We start from the raw sequence: 22079 nt of genomic DNA, 5'->3' as shown, positions 1-22079 counted from the left end.
GTGGCACCTCATGTGCTTGCCTCCTTTCGCAAGAATCCAAATATTCAAATAGTTGAGAGAAATCTAGATTTGAATGAGCAGCTACATTTCCTTTTCCATGATTTAGACACAGATACAGTGGACAGAAAATGTCTTAAGCCCTCTACAAACTGAGGGTGTTTTTGATGTAAATCCTGGATGGTAAATCTGTAACCGGTGGTTCTTTACTTTGTTCTTAAATGTTCTTCCATCAGAACCAACTGAGTTTTACATTTTGGACCATCAGTCCATCTTATCTTCTGCAGTCCCACTGAAGGCTGCCACCAGGTCTTTGACGCTGCTTGCTGATCGAGGCTTCACTTCGCTCTCCTTATTCTTGTCCCTGCCCTTTCTTGGGTTCATGTTCAGGCTCTTGGACCTGAGCGGTGGGTACATCTGGTCCTCAGCTACCAGCAGCAGATGTTCATCTGAAGGTTCTTTTTCCTCCTTAGACTGGTTGATATCTGAAATTGCTGCTCCTTGTTGGGACTGCATTCTTCCCTCAAAGTCAAACTCTTTTGTTTCACTGGCGTTGGCCTCGTTTCCACCAGACTTCACCACAGTCACTCTGGGCATATGACCAAACATGGAAGGGTGGACTTTGTATTCAAAACAGGCTCCCCAGCGAGGCATGCTAGGAGGGTTTGCTCCCTGCTCTGCTTTGATGAAAGTTGCCCATTTGACCTCTTCGTCCTGGTCCATTGGGTTGTACACAATGCTGCTCATAGACCTCCTGGATTCACTGAGAGTCGGAGAAGACAAATACTTCATAACCTTCCTCTCCAAGGGATATGACACAGCTGCCACCAATTTGGGCTTCTCTGACACCACCTCCGTCTTCTCTGGAGTCATTTCTGAGGTGACAGGCATGACTTTCGTCTGATCTGGAGCTGGCTCTTCAGACGTTTGATGAGGCTCACAGGGTGAAATCAAGATATCAACACTGGATATGGAGGGAGTCCGTTTCTTGTGCTGCGTCACCTCCAGGGATGATCTGTAAGATTCCTTCACAGCAGTGTTTCCATCACCTGAGAACATGACACACATTTACCTGTCAAACACTATTTGTGTGTTTTATCTTTAAGTGAATGCCTCATTTTTATGCATTGTTTATTCCATACATCTTAACTAGGGTTGGGCAGCAAAGAAACCAAATGGGATCCACAGCAACAGGTACCAAAACCATTGTGTACTTGGCAATGAATTTTTGGTCTGCTTCACTTCAAATATGTTTTGATGGTGAAATTTCAAGGTGATTTCACTGATTCTTAATTAGATCTTTGCACTTAGTGATTTCATTAAAAATATACATCGGTGTGAATATTTGGCATCACATTCAATTTTGGTGAACTTTAAAACCAATAACTCCCTCTGTCTTGTCTTGTCCTACCTATTCCAACTGGAGTGCTTCCCCTTCTCTGCGGACTGAGCTGGACTCTCCTCTCGCTGCCCTCTATATCCTCGTTGTCCAGCTGGTAGCGATAGAGGCTGTAGCCATCTGCACTGTTCATGCTGCTATGGCGACGCAGTGTGGAAGCTTCGCAGATGGAAGAACCTCTGGAATGAGTTCGAACGAGCTCTGACTGCTCGATTCCCGCCAGCTTCTCAAGGGCGTTCATCATACGGTTGGAGTACTCTTCAAGCTGTGCCAGACGGAGGTCCACTGTCTGCAGGGAGGCCTTCATAGAGTGCTCCCGCTCATTCACCTCCTCCAGTCGCATGAACATGTTCTCCACCCTGAGCAAGGAGCAGGTAGGTTCTGGTTACAACATTATACATTCCCCTGGTGGCACTGCCTGCCCTTCAGCACTCCACCCTCCTTGATCCCACTTGGTCTGAGATGTTGATGCCATATCAGCTGCAGTTATCAATCAACCATCATGTACTTTGTAGTACAGAGCTACTGCAGGGGGGGGGGTTATTATTTTATATCGTATCTCCTGCCCTCTAGGGCGCGAACAACTTCTGGTCTATATAAGGGGGTTGCGAAAGAAAAAGTTTGGGAACCACTGATGTAGTTATTTCCTTAAAGCTACAAGTGACTCCTACCTTTCAGATGTGACTCTGATTCGTTCATTATTGGATGACTGTTGTTCGTCGTCTTTCTCGCGGAAATACTCCTCCACACACTGCTCCTCGAACTCGTGCAGACTCTTCAGCTCCTCTGCGTTCAGAACCAGCTCTGCCATCACAAACACAATCGCCTTCTGTCTTTACATTGTATTTTGTGATCTCATATTCCGTTCTCACTTTCTCAGTAACAACACAATCAGAACATGCTCGCCACACTCTCTCCAGGAAAAAAATTATTTGGATTCTGTGATTCCAGTTCAAAAGTTTTGTGATTCTTACGGAGTCCTCGATCTCGGTCCTCGTGTTCACCCTCTTGCTTCCGCCTGCAGTGGCAGCACAGACGCTTCAGGACAATGTAGATGTGGGGGAAGATGATGAGCGGTGGAGGAAGAACAGGACGGTCATGGAAGGTCATGATCAGCTGGTAACGCTGAAACTTCCACACCTGGTTGGAGATGGACTTCACCTCGAAGAAGGTGTTACTGTGGATGAGACGTGGACAAGGACATTCATAATCTCAATGTGGAGGAGGAATGGTTCTCAATCCCAGGCCTCATGTACCACAGCACTGATGTTTTCCTTGTTTCCCCACTCTACCCACACCTGGTCACCAAAATTATTGCTGACCATTGCTGACTTTGCAAACTAATGAGTACAATATGTGTCCTCAAAAACAAGAACATATATGCTACCAAAAAAGTGAATGCAGTTGTGAGGACTGACTTGAAGACTGCGATGAGCAGGTTGACCAGCAGGATGTTTGCCACCAGCAGGTAACAGGCCATGATGGCCGGGGTGAGCCAGGCTCCAGGTATGCAGGGAGGAAGCTTCTTGCCATCCTCATCATACAAGTTCTCGCCACACGGAGCTGATCAACATAATAATACAGGAAGAACCGTTAGGCAGTGATGTCACCTAAATCATACATGTACATATCTTTCACATTCTGGAGTCTGAATAGATTTTGGTGTTGTCACCTTCTAAGCTACAATGATGAAAATCCTTCGTGAGACAGGTTTAGAATGTGGACATTTGTGCAGCAGTCTGTCAACAATAGAGTAGTGATAGTGAACGCCATTTGAGGCCTGGTTTGTTGTTTAGACAGTAAGAGATATCCAACATATCAAATCAAAAACCACAATCATGAATGGAAATTATAGTTTGCAAGGTCAATACCATAATGATATTTGAAAGTATGAAAATATTGGTTTACAGTATTTGTATACATTACCACATAAAATAAACAGCCATTTTGATTTTGTACTTACGATTGATTTCCATTGCGTAGACTGACAGCAACAAGCACCGCCAGCAGAGTTTACGGGACAAAAATAGATAAGTGTTAAAAGTTAAGTTAAATAAAAAATTTATAAAACTGGAATCATGGAATAACATAGAGATGATGGCAAAATTCTGAATTTTTTATTAAAAAAAAAAAAAAAAAAGGCTCCATACTCTATGACAACCAGAAAAGATTTAAATGACAATCAATAGACATGAAGCTGAGTCAAGAAATAAGACTCAAATCATTTTTGCTTGTCCATCAAACCTTCTTTGGTGAGTTAAAATATCAGAAACGTAAATTAAACTCTTCACCTTGTTTCACAGTTGTTGTATAGAATGATGTTCTATTAATGGCGAGTAATCGGAAAAAAATCAGGACCACAAAGCTGCCAGCAGAGGGCGTGACACACATAGACCGTATGTATGTGGGTGCAACATCTCTGAATGATAAAGGCTTTGGCCAGAGAAGGGAGATGGTGGCGTGTGTGTGTGCGTGTGATCTCAACATGATTAATCATATAAATGGTCACTTTAGGAGAGTGGAGGGGTTGCTGACATGAATTCAGTATTTCATTACAACGTTCGAGACTTTCCAGGTTTTCATGGACATGTTGGAATCCTGAAAACAAATTGAAGACTTCTCAGGATATTCAACCATTTCTCATATTCCTGAAGAGTTTTCTAGTCTAGTCTAGTCTTCAACTAGTTTTCAGGCTCTCCAGGAAATGTGGAAACCACATAAAATAAATATTGCAGTGATTTTATGAAATGGAATGATTTTGAGTACAATATCTTCATTGTCATTGCCTCTACAAAGTATTTCAGTTGAGATCGTACCCAAAGAAAACACATTATAGTGATCATGACAGTGTAATGCAGAAGATGCCTTTCACTTCTTTTGTGGTGTGCATATCTTTTGTGTTTGTGTGTTAAGAAATAGCAACAAGGGTAATTTCAAAGGCCTAGTAAAGGTCAAATATCTCCAGGCAATGTCATTCTTTCTGAAAATCATTTCATTATGTAAAATCGCTGCTATATTTCTCTGCTATATCACTTTAAAGCACAGTGACAGAAAGGGGTCAGAGGGCAAACAGCTGACTGACTGAAGTCTTACTATGAACTCTAGTCTTACGGTCTATGGAGTCTGCAAACACCTCGCCGTAGATCATCCAGTAGGGCATGTAGAAGATGTTGCGTGCCAAACGCCATGTTGGCTCCTCATCCGGATGCAGGATGGCCTGTCGAGCTACGCCGAAGCTCATCAGGACCACCAGCATGATCACCACGAAGTACAGCATGTCAATCATCTATCACCAGAAAAAGAGTAGTAAACAAATCATGAGAGAGTCACAGTCCGTGTTTTGAAGCCAAAACCACACTGCATTTCCAGGCCAATAGTGAGATTGAACAGTAAGGAAATCCAGGAAAATAAACATTTCAAATTAACCAAATTTAATCTGGAATAGATAATGTAAATATACATTGACTTTGACCTATGTAGTGAGGGACAAATGGGTGTGGCCTCCATGGATGGTGCAGATAACCCAAAGTATCCTTTGATTCTATGATTTATGGTTTAGAAGTTAGACACAAAAATGGCAATTACAGCGCTACCATCGGGCCAACTGGTACCTACATTTAATGGATTCTTCCCTGGATCCCATCCACATCCATGACCTAATCATAACCTCATTGGTAATCACTCCATGAACTGATTAACAGATCACCCTCCATTCGTGTTAGCCCCGTAGCCACTGTCCCTTCATGCATCTCATCTCCCACCTCAGCAGCACCACTTACCATTTTGCCGATCATCATGACATACGGCCCCAGGTACTTGTTGACGCCGAAGATGTCTAGGACTCGGATGTACCAGAAGATGATGTCAACACAATAGATTACGCGTCCGTAGCCCATGTAGGGCTCGTTTTGCAGCCGCAACAGTAGCCCCATCAGGAAGACAGAGATGGCTGCCAGGTCTGTGATGTTCCAGTAGTCCTCCAGCCAGACGTTGATCTTCTGCTTCAGCTTCCCTGGCTCCGACATCAGGATCTGAGGGAGGTGGACCAGCATCCTCATGGGTACAGTCACTTTGGATTCTATGTGTAATCAAGTTTCGAGTCATAAATTAGCCACAGTGGGCTTTTCGTCTCTACCTGTCTGACTTTCTCCAGCCCCAGTGTGATGATGTAAGAAATGACGATCCACTCCTGGAGTGAGGGCCAGCGCTCCATCTTCACCAGTATGATGTAATTATACAGCATCAGGTACGCTAGATAGCAAATCTGAGAGAGACAAAGGAAGCCAAATATGAAACTCTCAAACTCTCAAAACGTTATTGTAATTGAATCCGATTAGTCAGTGTTTCTCCGATGTGCTACCGCTTTGTTTACATGGTAAAGCTTTTCAACCCGTCAAGTCCAAAAGAACACAGGAAGAATAACTTGGTTGGAGTGAAAAAAATGTAATTTTAAGCATTACATATTGCCAGTATAATATTTCATGTTGCATAATCAAGGGCTGTTACTCCAATTCAATTATGGTTTTAACATAATGTTTGAAATGTTTAAGTTTTATTGTGCATGTAAACACACTGATTGCTTTTAGATATCTATGTATACTTGCCGTGTTGAACCAGAACTTGGTGAAAGGAGCATTGTAGAACTCGTAGATCTTCCTCCCAATGGGAATCCTCCTCCTCTGTCTCTTCTGGTTTTCCTCTTCATCGCCCTTCTTGGACATGGCATCAACATTGGATACAGCATCCTAAAAATTACAATTATCTTGACTGAGTGAACATTGGCCCATGCTGATCTTATAATGAATTGGTAGCTGCTCATTCACTGTACAAATGCTTCCTTTGTTGTCCTTCCTTGTTTTTGTACCTTGCTGGATTTGTTGTCATCTTCTTTCTCTTTGCCATCATCATTCTCCTTGGAGGAATTATATACACCCTCATCTCCAATCCGAAAATCCAAAAGCAGGATTGCTGGTGGGAAAATAATTCCTAAAATGACCTGTAAAAAAAGACGTGATCGTAAAGTCTTGATATTCAAAATTTAATACAGCACAGTGTGTAATCAATATCAATTAGCACAACCCTGTTTCCAAAACTGAATCACTTCGTGATCAAACTGCACTTAAATAACAAATAATCTTCTAAGTTTTCGCTTTCCTTCATCAGAAAGCAAGAAAATCAGTCTTCAATTGTTGTTTCAGTCTTGGATTGTACGCTTGGCTTGGCTTAAGTCATTGATTTGCTGTGTTTTGATTGGCTGGCCTGCAGCTCCTGGGTCCTATCGTCTATCAAAGTGTCTTACAAAGACTAAGTGAACATAGTGTGGTCCTGAGCTCTGCTTTTGTTTGGCTCAGATTCTTAGGTTTGGCTGATACCTCCAAACTGTTGCCCTTGCCCATCCTTAGGCAGCCCATCCACATATCAGTAAGCAACATCTGGCTGCAGGTGTGGGCAATGAAGTCTCTGTGTTTGGCAGCCACAGCTAGTTTCAGACAGGTGGAGTTACTCCAGTTCTTCAGCTGGTATGTCAGTAGTTTCATGGCAATCTGCTCGTCATGTTTGTACGACTGATCCAACAGCTCATACGCCAGCTGACCAAACTCCCTGCACAGAGGAGAAAGGTAACCAAGACATTTAAATGTTGGAAGGATAAAAGCTTATAGATTAAGGCTGCTTTCACATGACAAGTGGTATTTATCCCTCAGAGAGCAATATGTGTGTTCCTTAAGTCACTGGCTAGACTCCCTATCTTCTACATTCTCTCTCCACATTAGCTAATCAGTACACCAGAGAAACATATGTGCACAACAATAGTCCAATATTTGCCTGACTAAACGCAAACCAATGTCTGTCCAAGACCTTAAGTAGGCTAGGTTTAGTTTATAAACAAAGTAAACCTTGCTTTGGTCTCCACCGCCGTGCATTTGAGTTCTGATGGGGCAGCAAAGCATTTTATGAAAACAAGGGTATTACTCAGCATTTCTCACAATGGGAGCTTTCATTGCGATTGTCTGATACCATACAGTTGATGACAATGTCCGTACACATTAATCTACCGACCTTTAACATAATATAACTTTTAGATTTCTTGGCTACATGCATGAGGAAGGCGTGAGTCGTGTGGCATGGATGTGCTGAAGTGTCTTACATGTAAACAGGATATAAATGAGCCAGACTCACTTGGAGTTATTCTCCAGATCCTGGTAGATGTCGTCCACCAGTTCGCTCTGGGACGACTCGTGGGCCATGGCTTTGTACAGCTTACATGCCACCAGGGCCTTCGCCATGGCCTCTTCTCCCCGCTGCCATAGGAACAATGCCATCTTCTGCCGTTTCATCAGCACAGCCCACACCATCAACTCGTGGAAGGGGTACTGGAAGCGGCAGACCTCAGGGTCATCCACGTCAATATCAATCTCCTCCTCTTTCTTCTTATTTTTCTTACCTTTACCTTTTGGGCGAGGTTCATCATCCTGGAGTGATCAAAGGTGTTTTGTATTTCCACACATACAAACTTTGTACAAAAAAACCTTTACACAACTGACTGCACAAAATGACAACATATTATTGAATGATTTAAAGACAACATCTGACTTCAGTGGAAGCTGAATATTTAAATAATGTTTCCAAAAAAAGAAAACATACCTCCATTCCAAGTAGTTTCAGAGCTTTTGGCTGTAAAACACAAAGTAGTCATCACTTTCTATGTTGTTCAGCTTTGTAAAATGCATTTGATATGGAAGTAAGTAATGTAAATTCAACCAAGTGACGTCTGTGAAGGCTCTCGGTCATCCAGGTCCTAGTGCCCATCCTAAGATTAAATTTCCTTCAATCAGGTGACACATATTTTCTATGCTGTTACGTTACTTTGGCCCTCTACATTAATCAGTTTTAAAGCATTTCACAGTTCACTGTGCTTCTGTCAAGCGTCTCAAATACTTATGGCCTTTTCAAAAAAAAAGTTCAGTTTAGATCTGGCAGGAGCAACAAATATTATATATATATACTTTGTATATATATATATATCTAGCTCTTTTTTTCTACAGCAGTTTGGGTGGTAACCTGTTGTTGGCATAGTAATGCCATATACTGTAAGTGTGTAGTTTGTGTAGTGGATGCCTGCTCACTCTTTTCAGGCCATACAGGTTGTTGTACAGTGAGCGAAAGCTTTTTCTGGTGTATTTGCAGCGGTAGGCTCCACCCATAAGGAACTCCAGCACCAGTCCGATGTCGATTAAAGTGATCTGGTAATCTGGTGGAAGATTCCCCTGAAAATTCAATGAAGTTTTTGTTAATACAAAGATAACAAGAGATTATCCTCATCTGACACTCAACAAAGGGATTTGATCGTTTTTAACAAAAAAATATGTTTTTCAAAAGTAAAAAGTAACCACCAGTACTACAAATTATGGCTTGTGAGTGTGTCATCCGTCTCTGACACTAAATGTACAATTGTCACCTTTTTCACATCTCTGACCACAAAGTGCAGTGTGTTGGCCGGTCCCAGCTTCTGTAGGAGAAAACAGAAAGTTTTCAAGCTAGTGAAAAAGGTTTCTGAATTATTCTCTATACTTGTTTTCACTCCTTTTAAATCACTTAATAGACACGACACTGTGGCTTGTGACCACAGAGCCTACTTTTTTATTGAATTTGTAAATGTAGATCAATGTTATAATTTAATCATTTAAATCCCTTTTTGTTGTTTACAGAGTGTGAAGGACTCAATCAAAACTGCATCACATGTCAAGTAAATCCAGAGGAATTCCCTACAACTGTCACTTTTCAAAATTTCAAAATAATGATTTTATTTACTGGGATAGCTTCCAGCAATACACAGTATTGTTCTTCTGTTTTCGTCTGTAAGTTTTCTTTGGCAGTCAACTACTTCTGCATACTTCAACCTACAGACATCATTGTTCAACTACTAAGACAAAACAATAACAGGAATGGCCTGTTGTAGGCTTCAAGCCCTGCTCACCGTGTTGTAGAGTTCTTCCAAGCGAGGGATAGTAAGTAAGTGGTGAATGTTGACACCATTCTCAATCAGGAGCTTTACAAAGTCCACCCTGTCCAGCACGAGAGCATCCATCATGGCCTGTTCCAGAGAGTTCACCTGCAGCACCATCATCACCATCATCATCATCACCATCATCATCATCACAAATTATTTCAGATTACTTTACTTACCCAGCTCTGCATTGCCAGCTTTCTGGGGTCGGTCTCTTCTGGTGGTTCAGGTTTGGTTTTGCCTCCTTTTCCTTTCTTCCCCCTGGCTTTTCCTTTACCTACTCCACCTCCACCTCCACCTCCTCCTCCTCCTCCCCCACGCTGGGCAGCAGCCGGGCTTTTAGGTCGGTCTGTTGGCAAAGCGCTCACAGGCTGAAGAAACACAATGGAACACAGTGACACAAAGGTTAGTGTTGAAAAAATCTTCAGTCAGGTAGTGAGAAGGACAGATATGACAGATGGATTGATTTTTGCTTGTGTAAACGCACAGGCCAGTGGTGTCCATACACAAAGATCTGACTCCGAGCGATGTCCACTCTGTTCCAAGCCAGAGCTAGACTCAGCTGGTCAGATGCTGAGGCATTCGTACCTGAAATAACATCAACAAATATCACATGTACTTTCACCACAATATGACCTTGTATCATGTCATCACAACTTAAAAGGTGAGGGAATTAAATCGTGGCTTTATGGCCACAAGCTGGTTATCTCGTGATAGTAGAACACAGGATGTTTCGGACAAGTTTCTTGTTTAGCATGATTTCGATAGCATGATGACCTAAAGGAGCTCACTGACCTAACATGTTTTATTTTTGTATATCCCCTCCTTCAAATTTGGGTCAATTGTACAAAGTTGTACATGTAGAATATGTGGAATATGCTGATCTTCCTCACTGGTTTGCTATAATTGGCTGCTAAACCCGAACAACAAACATGAACCGACCTGATGGTAGCACTGTAACAACAGCCGTATGATTTGATCAATAACTTTGGAACTGTACATGGCAGAATCAAGAGAGAGAGAGACATAGCCATGACATCTCGGCCTGGCGGATGTATGTGCTGGTTTGACTGCCTGCTAGTTCTCCATGTTTTATCCTTGATCAGCTTCTGGCTTTGGTACTAAACCTTGCAGTGCATACAATCATCTGACAGTTAATAGATGTAAATGCAAACACATCACAATCTTCAGTCTTGAGTAAAGCGGCATGATTTACCTTTTAGCAGGGCAGTCAGGATGGACATCTCAATATCCTGCTGCCCTTCTGACCCCATACGAAACACAGTGATCTGCAACACACAGAGAGTTAGTTTTTCTTTTTTAGCACAGCATCTGACTATCAACATCATCACCATCTATTTGTAGTGGTGATACAACCAGTGTCCATGATATTTAACTGGGCAGTCACAATGCAATGGTAGACAGGCTCAGACATTCATCATTTCTGACTGCTAAGATTCAAAATACTTCTACCATGGAATTTATGTGAGGTTATATTTGTTTGATATGGCTTCTAGAGGAATACTGTTCCAATCTCTTCCCTTATTCCTACCCAAACATTTCCCTACCCAAACATTTCTCCTTGACAATCACTATTACTGGCCAATTTATTCTGATATATAGAGTTGAGTTGAATTGAGTGAGTAAGCGTTTTCTTTTTCAGTGATCTTGGATCTGGATCTTATTTCAGATTGATAGATTCACTTAAAACTCGGTATAAACCATGAAAAATGAGCCGAGTTGGTTTTAAATATGTGAGCTGCACATGGTCCCCAGCTGTTCACAGGAGGAAGAAAGGGATTGTGGGATTAAATAAATAGTGGATAGACAGCAGTTAGAGGACAAAGGACAATCTGCATTAAGCTGCAGAGTCATTATGTAAATGTCATGACAGCAGAGGTCAGGCAGAAAAGCAGTTTGTATAAATGCTTTAGCCCAGGGGTCACCAACACGTCGCTCAGAGCAGAAGACTGAATGTTTGAACTGATTGTGCCGTTCGACCAATTCACGTGAAGACAGACAACGATCATAACATCAAGCAGGGAGGGGAGGGGCGGGGCGTGCTAGCGGTCTACTACAGGTATAGAGCAGGACAGAGAGAAGCAGAGATGAGTGACAGCTGGAAAAAAGCAGCATTTAGATGCATTTTAACAATTGTGACAACATAAAGACAGAATGCAGAATCAAGCCGTCACATTGAGCAGGGTCCACAAAAAACCTTCACAGACATGAGAACGGGGCATCCAACAGTTCAGTTGGAAGAAAAAAATTGCTCCACCCATGCTCTCAATCCAATGTATGTTCTTCCAAACAGGAAAACACTCTGGAAAAAACATTCCAAAACTGTACGACAGAGAACGTGCTTCACTGCAAGAACATTCCAGAACTATTTTAATTCCTCATGAAAACAGTACCACATTCTCTGTCATCTAGCTAACATCAGAACAGACTGAATGCATGTGAAGTACAGATGATATAGGAACTACAGGGAATTCCCTGAATTACAGAGAATGTGAAGAGAAATTGTGACAGTGATATGTGGACAGGCATACAATGTGAAATATGAAAGGTATGCTATTGGTGAAATGGTAAAATAGGTAAAAAATAATAACATTGTTTTGTTTTCTATGGGATGAATTTGATGTGAGTTTATTAGTGTGAGCTTGACACTGAAAATGTACACAGAAAAAAAACAAGCTTATGTTGCTGAATTGAAGTGTTGGATATCAACATTTTGTAAATGTTCACACAAAAGACGCTTATTCAGCCGGTTTGGGTGGAGAATAGGCCTTGTGGACAAATGTCATTGATAATGTAAAACATGAGGAGCTCTCGGACACTTTTATTTTGTCAAAGTAGCTCTCAGAGACAAAAAGGTTGGAGACCACTGCTTCAGCCACATTGACCAATATAAAAATGTGCTGCATGACTGACATGACTTCTGAAGTATCAAATGCCTGCCATATATATCTACCATATATATCTACCATATATATCTACCATATATATCTCCTTACATATTTACCATCTATTTCTACAATATGCAGTATATTTCCATGGGATTCTACCGTACAATTCCTCCTGTATGGTTGAGTGGATGACTGATTAGTTTCACCTGTGGCTGATATGCCTCACCTGTGGCTGATATGCCTCACCTGTTCTTCATCATCGCTCTTTCCCTCATGTAATAAGTGTGTTTTTCTCTCCCTCTGTGCCAGCTCGTCTTTGTTTGAGCGATTTTCTAGTGTTTTTGAGTTAGTGGTTGATCTCTGAAAGTGATCATCTCCCTATTTAATTTGTTTTCTTTCTTGGATTAATTTTCTGCTTGCCGTACCTTTGCTTCTAGTAAACACTTTTGGATTATAACTGTTTGCTCTAGTCTTGCTTTTGAGTCCATAGTGTGTTGGCACCATTGTTACGAGAATACATCTGAAAACCATCCTGATTCACTGACTTGGGGATTGGGTTGGCTATTAAAAGGCATGACAATAATATATGAAGAATGCTCATGATGATGGGTGTTTCAGTGTGTGAATGATGGAAAGTGATTGATCACAAATGACAATGACAATGACAATGTATGAATAGAACAGATTTATTGGTGCATTGATGAAAAACGGATGAATTCAGATATTTAAATCTAAAATGAAAAATGATGTCAAAATTAAAATTCATCTGGATAAATGTAACTGGAATAAAATCACAATTTCTGACCTAGTGTCTCTTTTGGTCTCTTCCCATTAAGTCCACTCAAAAACAACATAGGTCTACTTTAAAATAAACTGTACCTGCATGATTAAAAAAAAAAAAATCTTCTTAATTTGTTTCCTTAGTAATTTCCTATTTCCCTAGGGAAGGAATCACTCTTTCCCAACACTTCCTGCTTCCTGACAATTGAAGCTTTTTTGAGTTTTCTTGGGCTGGGACCAGACCTCTAAAGCTCTTTGAGACCCTTTATGTGATATTCAGCCATCCAAATTTGCCAGCTCAGCAAATCCTATCATACCTACCAGAGCTTTCTTTTTCATGCACTCGATCACCATTAGGAAGATCTGGTGGGCCTGGCTGCGGCCGTAGTTGAAGGTTTTCTGGATTGTGACCAGGAGCTGATCTTTGACGCTTTCGCTCACCATTCTGTTGAGCAAAAAATAAGTTAAACTCATAATATGCAGTCAAGTAATTTTTCAATATTGTCGAGCAAGCAGAGTTTATTCAGGTTTTGTTTACATATATTTATAATTCAGATCCTTTTTGTTTTAATATTTGCATTTTCCAGATAGAAAAGCAAAAAAAAAAATTGTACTGTTTTTGTAAATTTGTTTGTTTTATCTGGAAAGACCATTGGGGAAGAAAGGGTAAAAAAATAAAATCCAGTTTGAAGGCAAAACCTTTGCAAATATCCAGCAATAGAGAAAGAAAGCAATAGCAAATGAACATGTGCAAAAATCCATCCATGCACAATAGCAAAGTGCTCTGCATCTGCAGTATATGCTTAATCTGGCTGTCTGCCTGCCCCTAAAGGTTCAAAGTTCATATAGAGAGGGTTTAGATTTGGATGTTAGAGTAGTTGACCTTTCATTGCTCAGCTGCAGAGCCATGTCACCATTTCCTGTAACATCTGTGGATGCTTTAATCCAAAGACCTTTGTGATAGCTCAGATCCTCAACATTACCACCCTTCGCAGAGGGGGGAGCAATTCGGTGCCTTGCTCAGGGGCACCTCGGCAGGGGCTCGAACCGGCAACCCTCCGGTTCCCAAGCGGAAGCACTACCCACTGAGCCACTGCCTCCCCTATTATCTATTACTTTAAATTTACTACTTTTTAATCAGCACCAGAGAGTGTGTGCCGCCATCAATGCTGAATACTCCTCCAATTATAACTCTATCTCTCAATGATGAACTTGATTAGATCATGATCACCCTTGCCCACTGACAAACCAACAAACATTTGATTCTACCACGTCTGCTCGTAAGTTATAGGCAAAAGTTAACTGTTGTTGTTACTGTGCCACATAAGGTTGAGTAGTTTGGTTACATTAGACAACTTAATTCATGAGATCTAGGAGTTTGTTAAAAATGAGCCACACCCAGTCCACTTTGGAATCCAATTATAGCAAATCAGTAAGGAATATCAAAAAACAGAGGTAGGACATTTATCTGACATGGTACAGACATTATTCATGTAAAGTTTTGTGATAATTGACACCAGACTTCAGGAGGAGACAGAAAAAAACAGTTTTCAAAAGAAAGTGTGATCCATTAATGCAAAAACACAACAAAACACTTTCTATTCTATGTCAGTGATACATACCCGTCCTCCTCGCAGTATCTGTGGGCAAAGGAAATGATATCAGATGCTCGCCCACTGCCATCACACACCACCACAGGGACTGGAGGTTCCTCCTTCAGGCTCTCCAGCACAATGGAGATCACATTTGGACCCCCTTCTAGAATTAGACACACAACAGGGACTCCCTGGCCAAGACCTGACACACAAACAGAAACACATTCTGTAACATCAAGCGGATCTGTCTCACTTCTAATCACGCTCTTGTAAGGAAAAAATATAGAGGAATGCAATAGAGAGGCCAGAGATCAACATGGGTTACAGTTTAATTCAAAGTACTGGCCCCGACAAGTATGGGAATAAAACAATAGAATAGAGGATCCTTCGTAATACAGCTCCAACATCAGGCATGCAATGTAACGTTTTGGTTTCACGTTTGAAAATGCCTTTCCATCATTTCAAAGTTGTTACAGCAATTTTCCTGATGTGAGAGGTGACAGCTGAGTCTCCCTTTGCTGTCCCTGCCTTACGAAAAGCTCCAGGCATAGGATGACAAAGGGAAACCCACAGGTCACATGATTGGTCACATGGACACAACAGGCAGACAGACTAGTTGTGATGGGATGATTGGAGTCCAAAATCAAACCCTCTGATCTCAACTTTAATATGCAGACTGCATGGTCAAACACAAATCGTAGCTGTAGTGGAATATCTTTTTTCCTCTTCTGCTCAGATGTGTCACAGGAAGCCTTGCAAACAGTGTTTGTCACACGCATGACAAGTCTCGAGGACTGTACTAAGAAGCAAGCTCAACTGATCTTGGCATTGTTTGTGTAAGCTGGCTAGACAAAATCGAAACCTCGCTATCAGGGATAATTGGTATCACAAAACCGGTAATCAGCAGGATTTGTTGTGAATGAAGAGATGTGCACTCTCTCATAAAAGGAGACATGTCTGCAAACAAGAGCCTAAAACCCGTGTTGTTGTGTTGGTAGAAGAGGAGTAAATGTTCCTCTACTGAGCCCACAAACTTCAGGAGGACCAGGATCAATGTGTATATCATAGGTTTGGGCTACATTTTATAAGGTAGCGAACAATATGACTCACGTGTGTTGATCTTCTGCAGAGAGATGTGTTTCTCCAGGTGACGACGGAGCCTGACCTCAGCTCCGTACTTCCCGCACATCCCGTTATCAGATAGGATGAAGTGGGAATGGCTGCTATTAAGGACTGACATCTTGCTGATGGGGTTTGACATGGTCTGGTAGGGCCGCGTCACCTGCAAGGCGCAGAGATCAATCAGCGGAGTGATGTTTAAGTCCAAAATTAAGTCCCATGTCAATGCAGGCAATTCAAATCCAGCATGTCTCAAAATTTAGAGCGGGAACTACCAATTTCAGTCCCAAGACACGATCCTCCAGTTGCAGACAAGTCAAGACCCAGGGAAATAATCCCAGAAATACGACATAAAAAGATTTTTTCACAAAGCATCTATATGTCTTACGTCTCTCCCAATGAGGTCTTCTTTGTTCTCTATGATCCCCCAGGGTGCGATGCCAATTGCACAGACCTTTCCTCTGGACTTTGACGAATGATCTTTTAACGCATCTCCAACATGCCGGATGACGCCTGCGGGATCAGAGATGAGAGGGGAAGAAGAGAGCCAAAGGGGACATATTGATTGACTTCTACCATGTGTTCTTAGTTTTATTTTGGGGTCTATTTGAAACCTTTGTAATACTTTAATTTGCAAACCCATTACAACATTGCACCCATTGAAACATGCCCTTTCATGTTTCCTTTGTTTTTGTTTTCATTCATTTTGCGGATGACAGACAAATAGCTTTTTGTGTAAAAAAAAAGCATCTGATGTTGCTTTGTTTCATTGGGAAATATACATTTTGTGGCAGGACTCATTTTGTAAATGAGATCCCCTGTTACACTCACCACCCCATGGTTTTAGACACATCATACATACTATATAACTGTTAGACCAAAATGAACATTCACATTGTTGCACAAAAGACAGAAGTTGGCCTGTTGGCTTTAAACCTCTGTGGACATCTCAAAATGAAACCATTATTTAGTTGAGTTCCTGTGATAATGTAACTGTGCTTGGGTCTGTTGTTGTCCAGTTTTCTTATAAGTGTTAACACAGAGACTGCAAAGGAATCTCAGGGCTAACCTTATCTTAACTTAACATAAAAGGCCAAGGATGATGCTTTAACCACAGAAAGGAATGCTGCATGGTCTAACAATGTTCTCAGATCACAGGAAGTGAAGATGAAGGAAGGTTGTCTCAATCCACTGACCTCTAGGTGAGGGGACAAAGAAGTGGATACATTCACACATTCCATTCTGTTGTCAGTGAGTGTTCCACAGAACAGATGTGACATTCATTTATCGGTTGTGGCAAAAGTATGTAAATGTCCAGGATAAGGGTATTTAATAGACCATTGTGAAAAAGGCTCTCTCTCTTCTATCTGCTCTTAGCTACCTTCTGCTCTCTTCTACATTCGCTTCTACCTGGGGCTCTGTCTCCCTGGCTCTTCTCTTTCTCCCTGATCCTTTCCTTCTCTTGCTCTTTCTTTCTCTCTACTTCCTTTTCCATTCTTCTCTTCTTTTTGACCATCTTTACCTGGTTTGTTTATCTGGTTTATTTTGCCATTTGTATCTCTTTAGAGCTTGTTTTACACTCTTAGCTATTACAACTATAACTGTAATGTCAGCTATCAGCTCATGTTAGTAAACTATCCACCATTCATCTCACGTCTATTGTGCCATGCCTCTCTGTAAAGCTAAATTAGCATCACTAAATCATAGTGCCATAGTGCTTATTTATTAATGGAGTCAGATAAAACACAGTTCACTATCTCTGTCCATAGAGTGTGAGTTTTTTCATCCTTACATTACACATTAAAAATGAGGGAAACTAACTAAATGTATCATGTTTACCCTTTGAATAGTTAAGTTGACTGTCAGGTTTGTCTGTTAATCATATAAAAATCCTGTAATGATGCAAAGTGCTAACAGATTGGGAGTGACGACATGTTTCCTAATTCCCTATTATTAAATCAGCTTATGTCAAGGATAATGTAGTCTAATGCTATTGTTGGGATTAATTGACATTCTATCCATGTTGCATAAGGCCTTTCTCTCTGAATTTCCAGTCAATCCACTGCCCTACCAGAATAAAACTAAATATCCTTTACTGCAAAAATGTCAGACATGGACTCCTCTGACGAACTTGGAAACAACAATCAAGGCAGCGATTATGCAACAATTAAGTGAAGATTGTTTTCAAGAATTAAATTGGTAAAAAAAAAACTTATGTTATGCTAAATAAATAAGATAACTGAAGGGCTATAAAGAAAAATGAATGAGTATCTGGCACCTGTGCTGACTCCTCCGGTGAAGATCCAGGCTCCAGTGGTGACGGCAGCTTTGATCAGGCCTTTCCCAAAAACCTGCTTCAGTTTGGGGGGAAGGTCGAAGTTCTGCAGGCCCCCGTGCACAGAGATGAGCAGTGTTGGGAGTTCCAGCTGCCACTCCTTCACCATCAGGTGGAGCAACTGGTCCGGTTTAGAGTCATGGGAAACTCGAATGTACTGCAGAGACAGACATGAGGACTGACATGGTGTAGGTCCACACAGACATTTTTTCTTTCATTGTCCGTGTTTCCCTCCCTTTTTATCCTTCCTTCCCCTTCTTATCCCTGCCAAGGAGGTTAGATTTTCATCAATATTGGTTGCTTTGTCTGTTGCGTATCTCGAATATGAGCAGGATTACTGAAAAAGCTATAAACCGAATTTCAAGAAGCACGGTGTAGGAGGTTGGACATGATCCAGGACAGAACCCTGAAACTTTGGTACTGATTCAGAATAGGTTTTTTGTACGTAATGTAAAATATTTTTTTGTAATTTTACTCTGTAATAATAAACCATTGATTTTGGAATGATAGAGATTCAGACCCTATAAAATTCTTCCATTCTTGATTGTTCTGTTTTTGATTTGGTCAACCAATATATTATTAGTCTGACATACCATGGCCTTGTTGACGAGGCCGCCTCCCTGAAACTCTACAATCCCGTAGGCATCAGTGGGCGTGGCCTGTGTGTGTTTGAGGGCATTCCAGCGCTCAGGCGGTTGGACCTCCAGCTGAATCAGTGTACAGACCCCCTCCTCTTTACTCCCAGGTGGAATGGCGTTGTGCTGCGCGACCAGCTGACCACAACTGCACCTGAAATGGCATGATAGAATGGAGATTAGCAGGTCAGTGTGTTTTTCAGAGGCTAAGGAAGAGAGGAGTATGGAACATATTTTAATCTTTATTAGGCACTACTATTCACCCTTGATCTAAAATTTGGCTACATTTTTTAGGGATGTTACCTGGCTGCATCTTTGCTGGGAATAATCTGAATACATTCTCGTTTCTGGAAGGTTCTCTCAATCCAGGCTCTGTGAAGCTGTGAAAACAGAACAAAGATTTGCTGTTACATTCTTTGTCAAAGTAGAATGGGGGATATTGCTTGTACGGACCCTATAACCATCTGAGAAACCCTTAACTTACACAGATGAAGTTCAGGAGTATACAGGAAGAACCATCACCTTTTTTCGCCAAACCTTATCTGAGTAGTTTTAGTTGTTTAACCATGAGCATCAGTCTTAGTGAAGGTACTGCAAGAAGATTTTGGAGGTAAACAAACTTGAAGAAATTGAGGATCCTGTGACCCTACGACCTGGATCTGTAGAACCGCATCAAGGACATTTTGGGAGCTCAATAAGAGCCACAAGGACCTCTCCAGATCATTAGATTTGCTTAGAGCTCCTCAAAAACATCCATAACCCCAGATCCTCTTCAATGACACCTAGCGCTTCCTTCCTTGGAATGTCAACATTGTCATAATTTTCACGTTCTGGTTTGAAAATCCAAATTTAACACTTCACGACAAATGTGAATCTTAGAAAAGTCTTTGACATTTTAGAGAGAAACAGAGGAAAACAGGTGTATTAAGTCTTTGTTTCTGGAAATGAGAGAAGATTCTAGAAAACTCTTCCTCACTTTATTATCCTGTGATGCATTCTGAATGAGACCTTCAGGTTCATCCGTTTGTGACAGACTTAGTTTCAAAAGCACATAACACTCCAATGCTTCAATTGCTGATATGTTATAATTAAATGTACTTAGATGTAATGAAAAAATATTGTATTGGATATCTCTGTGAAAATGCATTTCTGGTTGTGTGTAAACCTAAATTGTTTTGCCTCTGGGTACTTGAATGCTTATGTGATTATTTCTTTATTTATATATATCAAATAACTCTAATCATGCTGCAACTAATAAATCTCTGAAAACTGCAAGTGAATCCAGCAATCTGTTAAAGCTTAAACAGATCCGTCTAATTACTTACCGGAACTTTTCGTATCAATAGCAGCACATTATTCTCCTCTTATTTCATCAAATCCACTTTTCCTTTGTTTCCTAATCCTGTGTGTGTGTGTGTGTGTGTGTGTGTGTGTGTGTGTGTGTGTGTGTGTGTGTGTGTGTGTGTGTGTGTGTGTGTGTGTGCGTGTGTGTGTGTCGGCAAATGCATTTAAATCCATGAACCTATAATGACTGTATATGATTTGTCATGCATTATTATGATGTAGTGATTATCTGCCTGCACTTTGGAAAATACATTCATTCACTCTGGATAATGGAGGATTTAAAACTTGTCTCATGAGCTTTTATTCATTATGAAAGAAAGACCATCCAGTATATGGACAAGCTCATATGAAAAGAAAAAAAGCAGCATACAAGCTTGTTTTCTACTGGTATATTGTGGAATGTACTCCATTTTAGCCATAAAATTCTGCAGAACTTGGCAGTGTTTTTACAGGTTTGAAAAAAATGTTAGATTTCCGTGTGGATGTTTTTACAGTGCAACTTTTAGGTGGTTAGGTAAAATTGGGCACACTCTATTTTGTAGTATTGTCTTAAAAGCTAAACTCTCATCATCATCATCAGCCTATTTTCATCTTGTGTCAGCATTTATGAGAAACAATACGCTGGCCAAGACTGTATACTCATAATAAACATTACAATACTGATATTTTAAGGATGAAGAATTCTACTTTTTTATGGAAATGTTTGTCATTTCTTGATATAGAAAGCAGGCAGTTTGTGTGCTGCCCTTTGTTGGGGCTGGTCCCATGACTGCAGGTCCTTCAGGGACTCCCATGACTGCACCAACACAACGTATTTTCATTCAAATCCATCATGAAAAGTCAAATTCTAGCATCCAATCACAAACTCCTCACAGCTTATTCTCACATTGTGATTACGTGAATGACTCGTGGCTCTCACCGAATCGAAACTAACTCATACCCCTGCCAAGGCTGAGGAGTCCTCCATTTATTTATTGATTGGATCATGATCACCCCTCAACGACAACAAACCAACAACCTTTAGATTCGAGGTTCCAAATGTATCGACGAACGGTTGTTATCAGGTCTAGTGAAATAGTGAATGCTCATGTCGTCTAAGTTTGATTACAGGTGACTAATTCCCTCATACTTCCTTTCTTGCCTTCGTCCTCTCTACTTCCCCCTTTACTTTTCTTTCAACCACCTTCCCTCAATAATAAACCAACATACTTCTGATTCTACTCTGTCTGATAGCAACTTCATTGGTTAAGGCTGGAGCTAGGTTTAGAGGTTTTTATAAGGGCTTGAGCTAGAGGTCTGAAACTTGGCCCAGTGCCGTTATTCTATTATCTCACTTCTTTCAGGGTGCTCCCATAGACTCCAATTCAAAAACGACAGCAAAAAGTGTCTCACCCCGAAAACCAAAGTCTCTCCAGAAAGTATAACAAAAAACAAGTTATAATTGTTGTTATAGCGCCAACACCAGGCGGACTGTTGTTTTATTTTGTGTGTAAGTGAGTGTAGTATAAGTTTGATAATCTTTCAGCACTTATTGGAGAATGAGCCATGCCAACTCAACTTTGGCAGCTAATTATAGAACACAGTGAGGAAAATAAAAATAACTTTGCTTTTCATTGAATTTAGAGTTTAAATTCTCACCCTGAAAGCTGCACTGTAAAGAAAAGTTCCTAATAAACCTATAAACGTTAAAAAAAAATTTAAAGGAAGGATTCGATCCCAAAGAGGGACAACATATCCCTTTAAGAATTACCAGAATCAATTCTTGACAGTTGTGAAAGAAATGGATCCAATGCGAACCACATAAAGAAAGCTTAAATGATGTCATTGTTTTGGAGAGTTCAGACATGCAAGACTAACAGCGATCTTACCTTCTGTGAGCTAGAAGAGGCACTGCGTTTGATGGAGGAGCGTTTGAAGGAGCCATTGGTTACTTTTTTTGCCATCAGGCCTTTGCGCTCCAT

At 40.9% G+C, this 22079-nt stretch overlaps 1 protein-coding gene across 1 annotated transcript; it reads right to left on the bottom strand.

Moving 5' to 3' along the window:
• Positions 1-261: 261 nt before the first annotated feature.
• Positions 262-22079, bottom strand: LOC142996013 (transient receptor potential cation channel subfamily M member 1-like). The gene is made up of 29 exons (XM_076146880.1): positions 21987-22079; positions 19078-19154; positions 18733-18928; positions 18083-18296; positions 16193-16317; positions 15796-15967; positions 14713-14887; positions 13412-13535; positions 10618-10690; positions 9889-9989; positions 9721-9772; positions 9581-9681; positions 9372-9506; positions 8853-8903; positions 8521-8661; positions 8039-8068; positions 7574-7866; positions 6769-6997; positions 6261-6392; positions 6001-6141; positions 5532-5660; positions 5176-5427; positions 4508-4682; positions 3360-3380; positions 2815-2959; positions 2371-2573; positions 2068-2200; positions 1409-1755; positions 262-1046 (listed from the first exon to the last, which is right to left on the bottom strand). The coding sequence occupies exons 1-29, from the start codon at positions 22077-22079 to the stop codon at positions 262-264; spliced, it is 4845 nt and encodes a 1614-aa protein (XP_076002995.1).

Source organism: Genypterus blacodes, unplaced genomic scaffold, assembly GCF_046128005.1.
Source record: "Genypterus blacodes isolate CSIRO-AG114 ecotype Tasmania unplaced genomic scaffold, CSIRO-AGI_Gbla_v1 ptg000036l_1, whole genome shotgun sequence".
Classification (NCBI taxonomy): domain Eukaryota; kingdom Metazoa; phylum Chordata; class Actinopteri; order Ophidiiformes; family Ophidiidae; genus Genypterus; species Genypterus blacodes.
The sequence above is the reverse complement of the archived record's forward strand: the minus strand, read 5'-3'. Positions and strand labels throughout refer to the sequence as shown.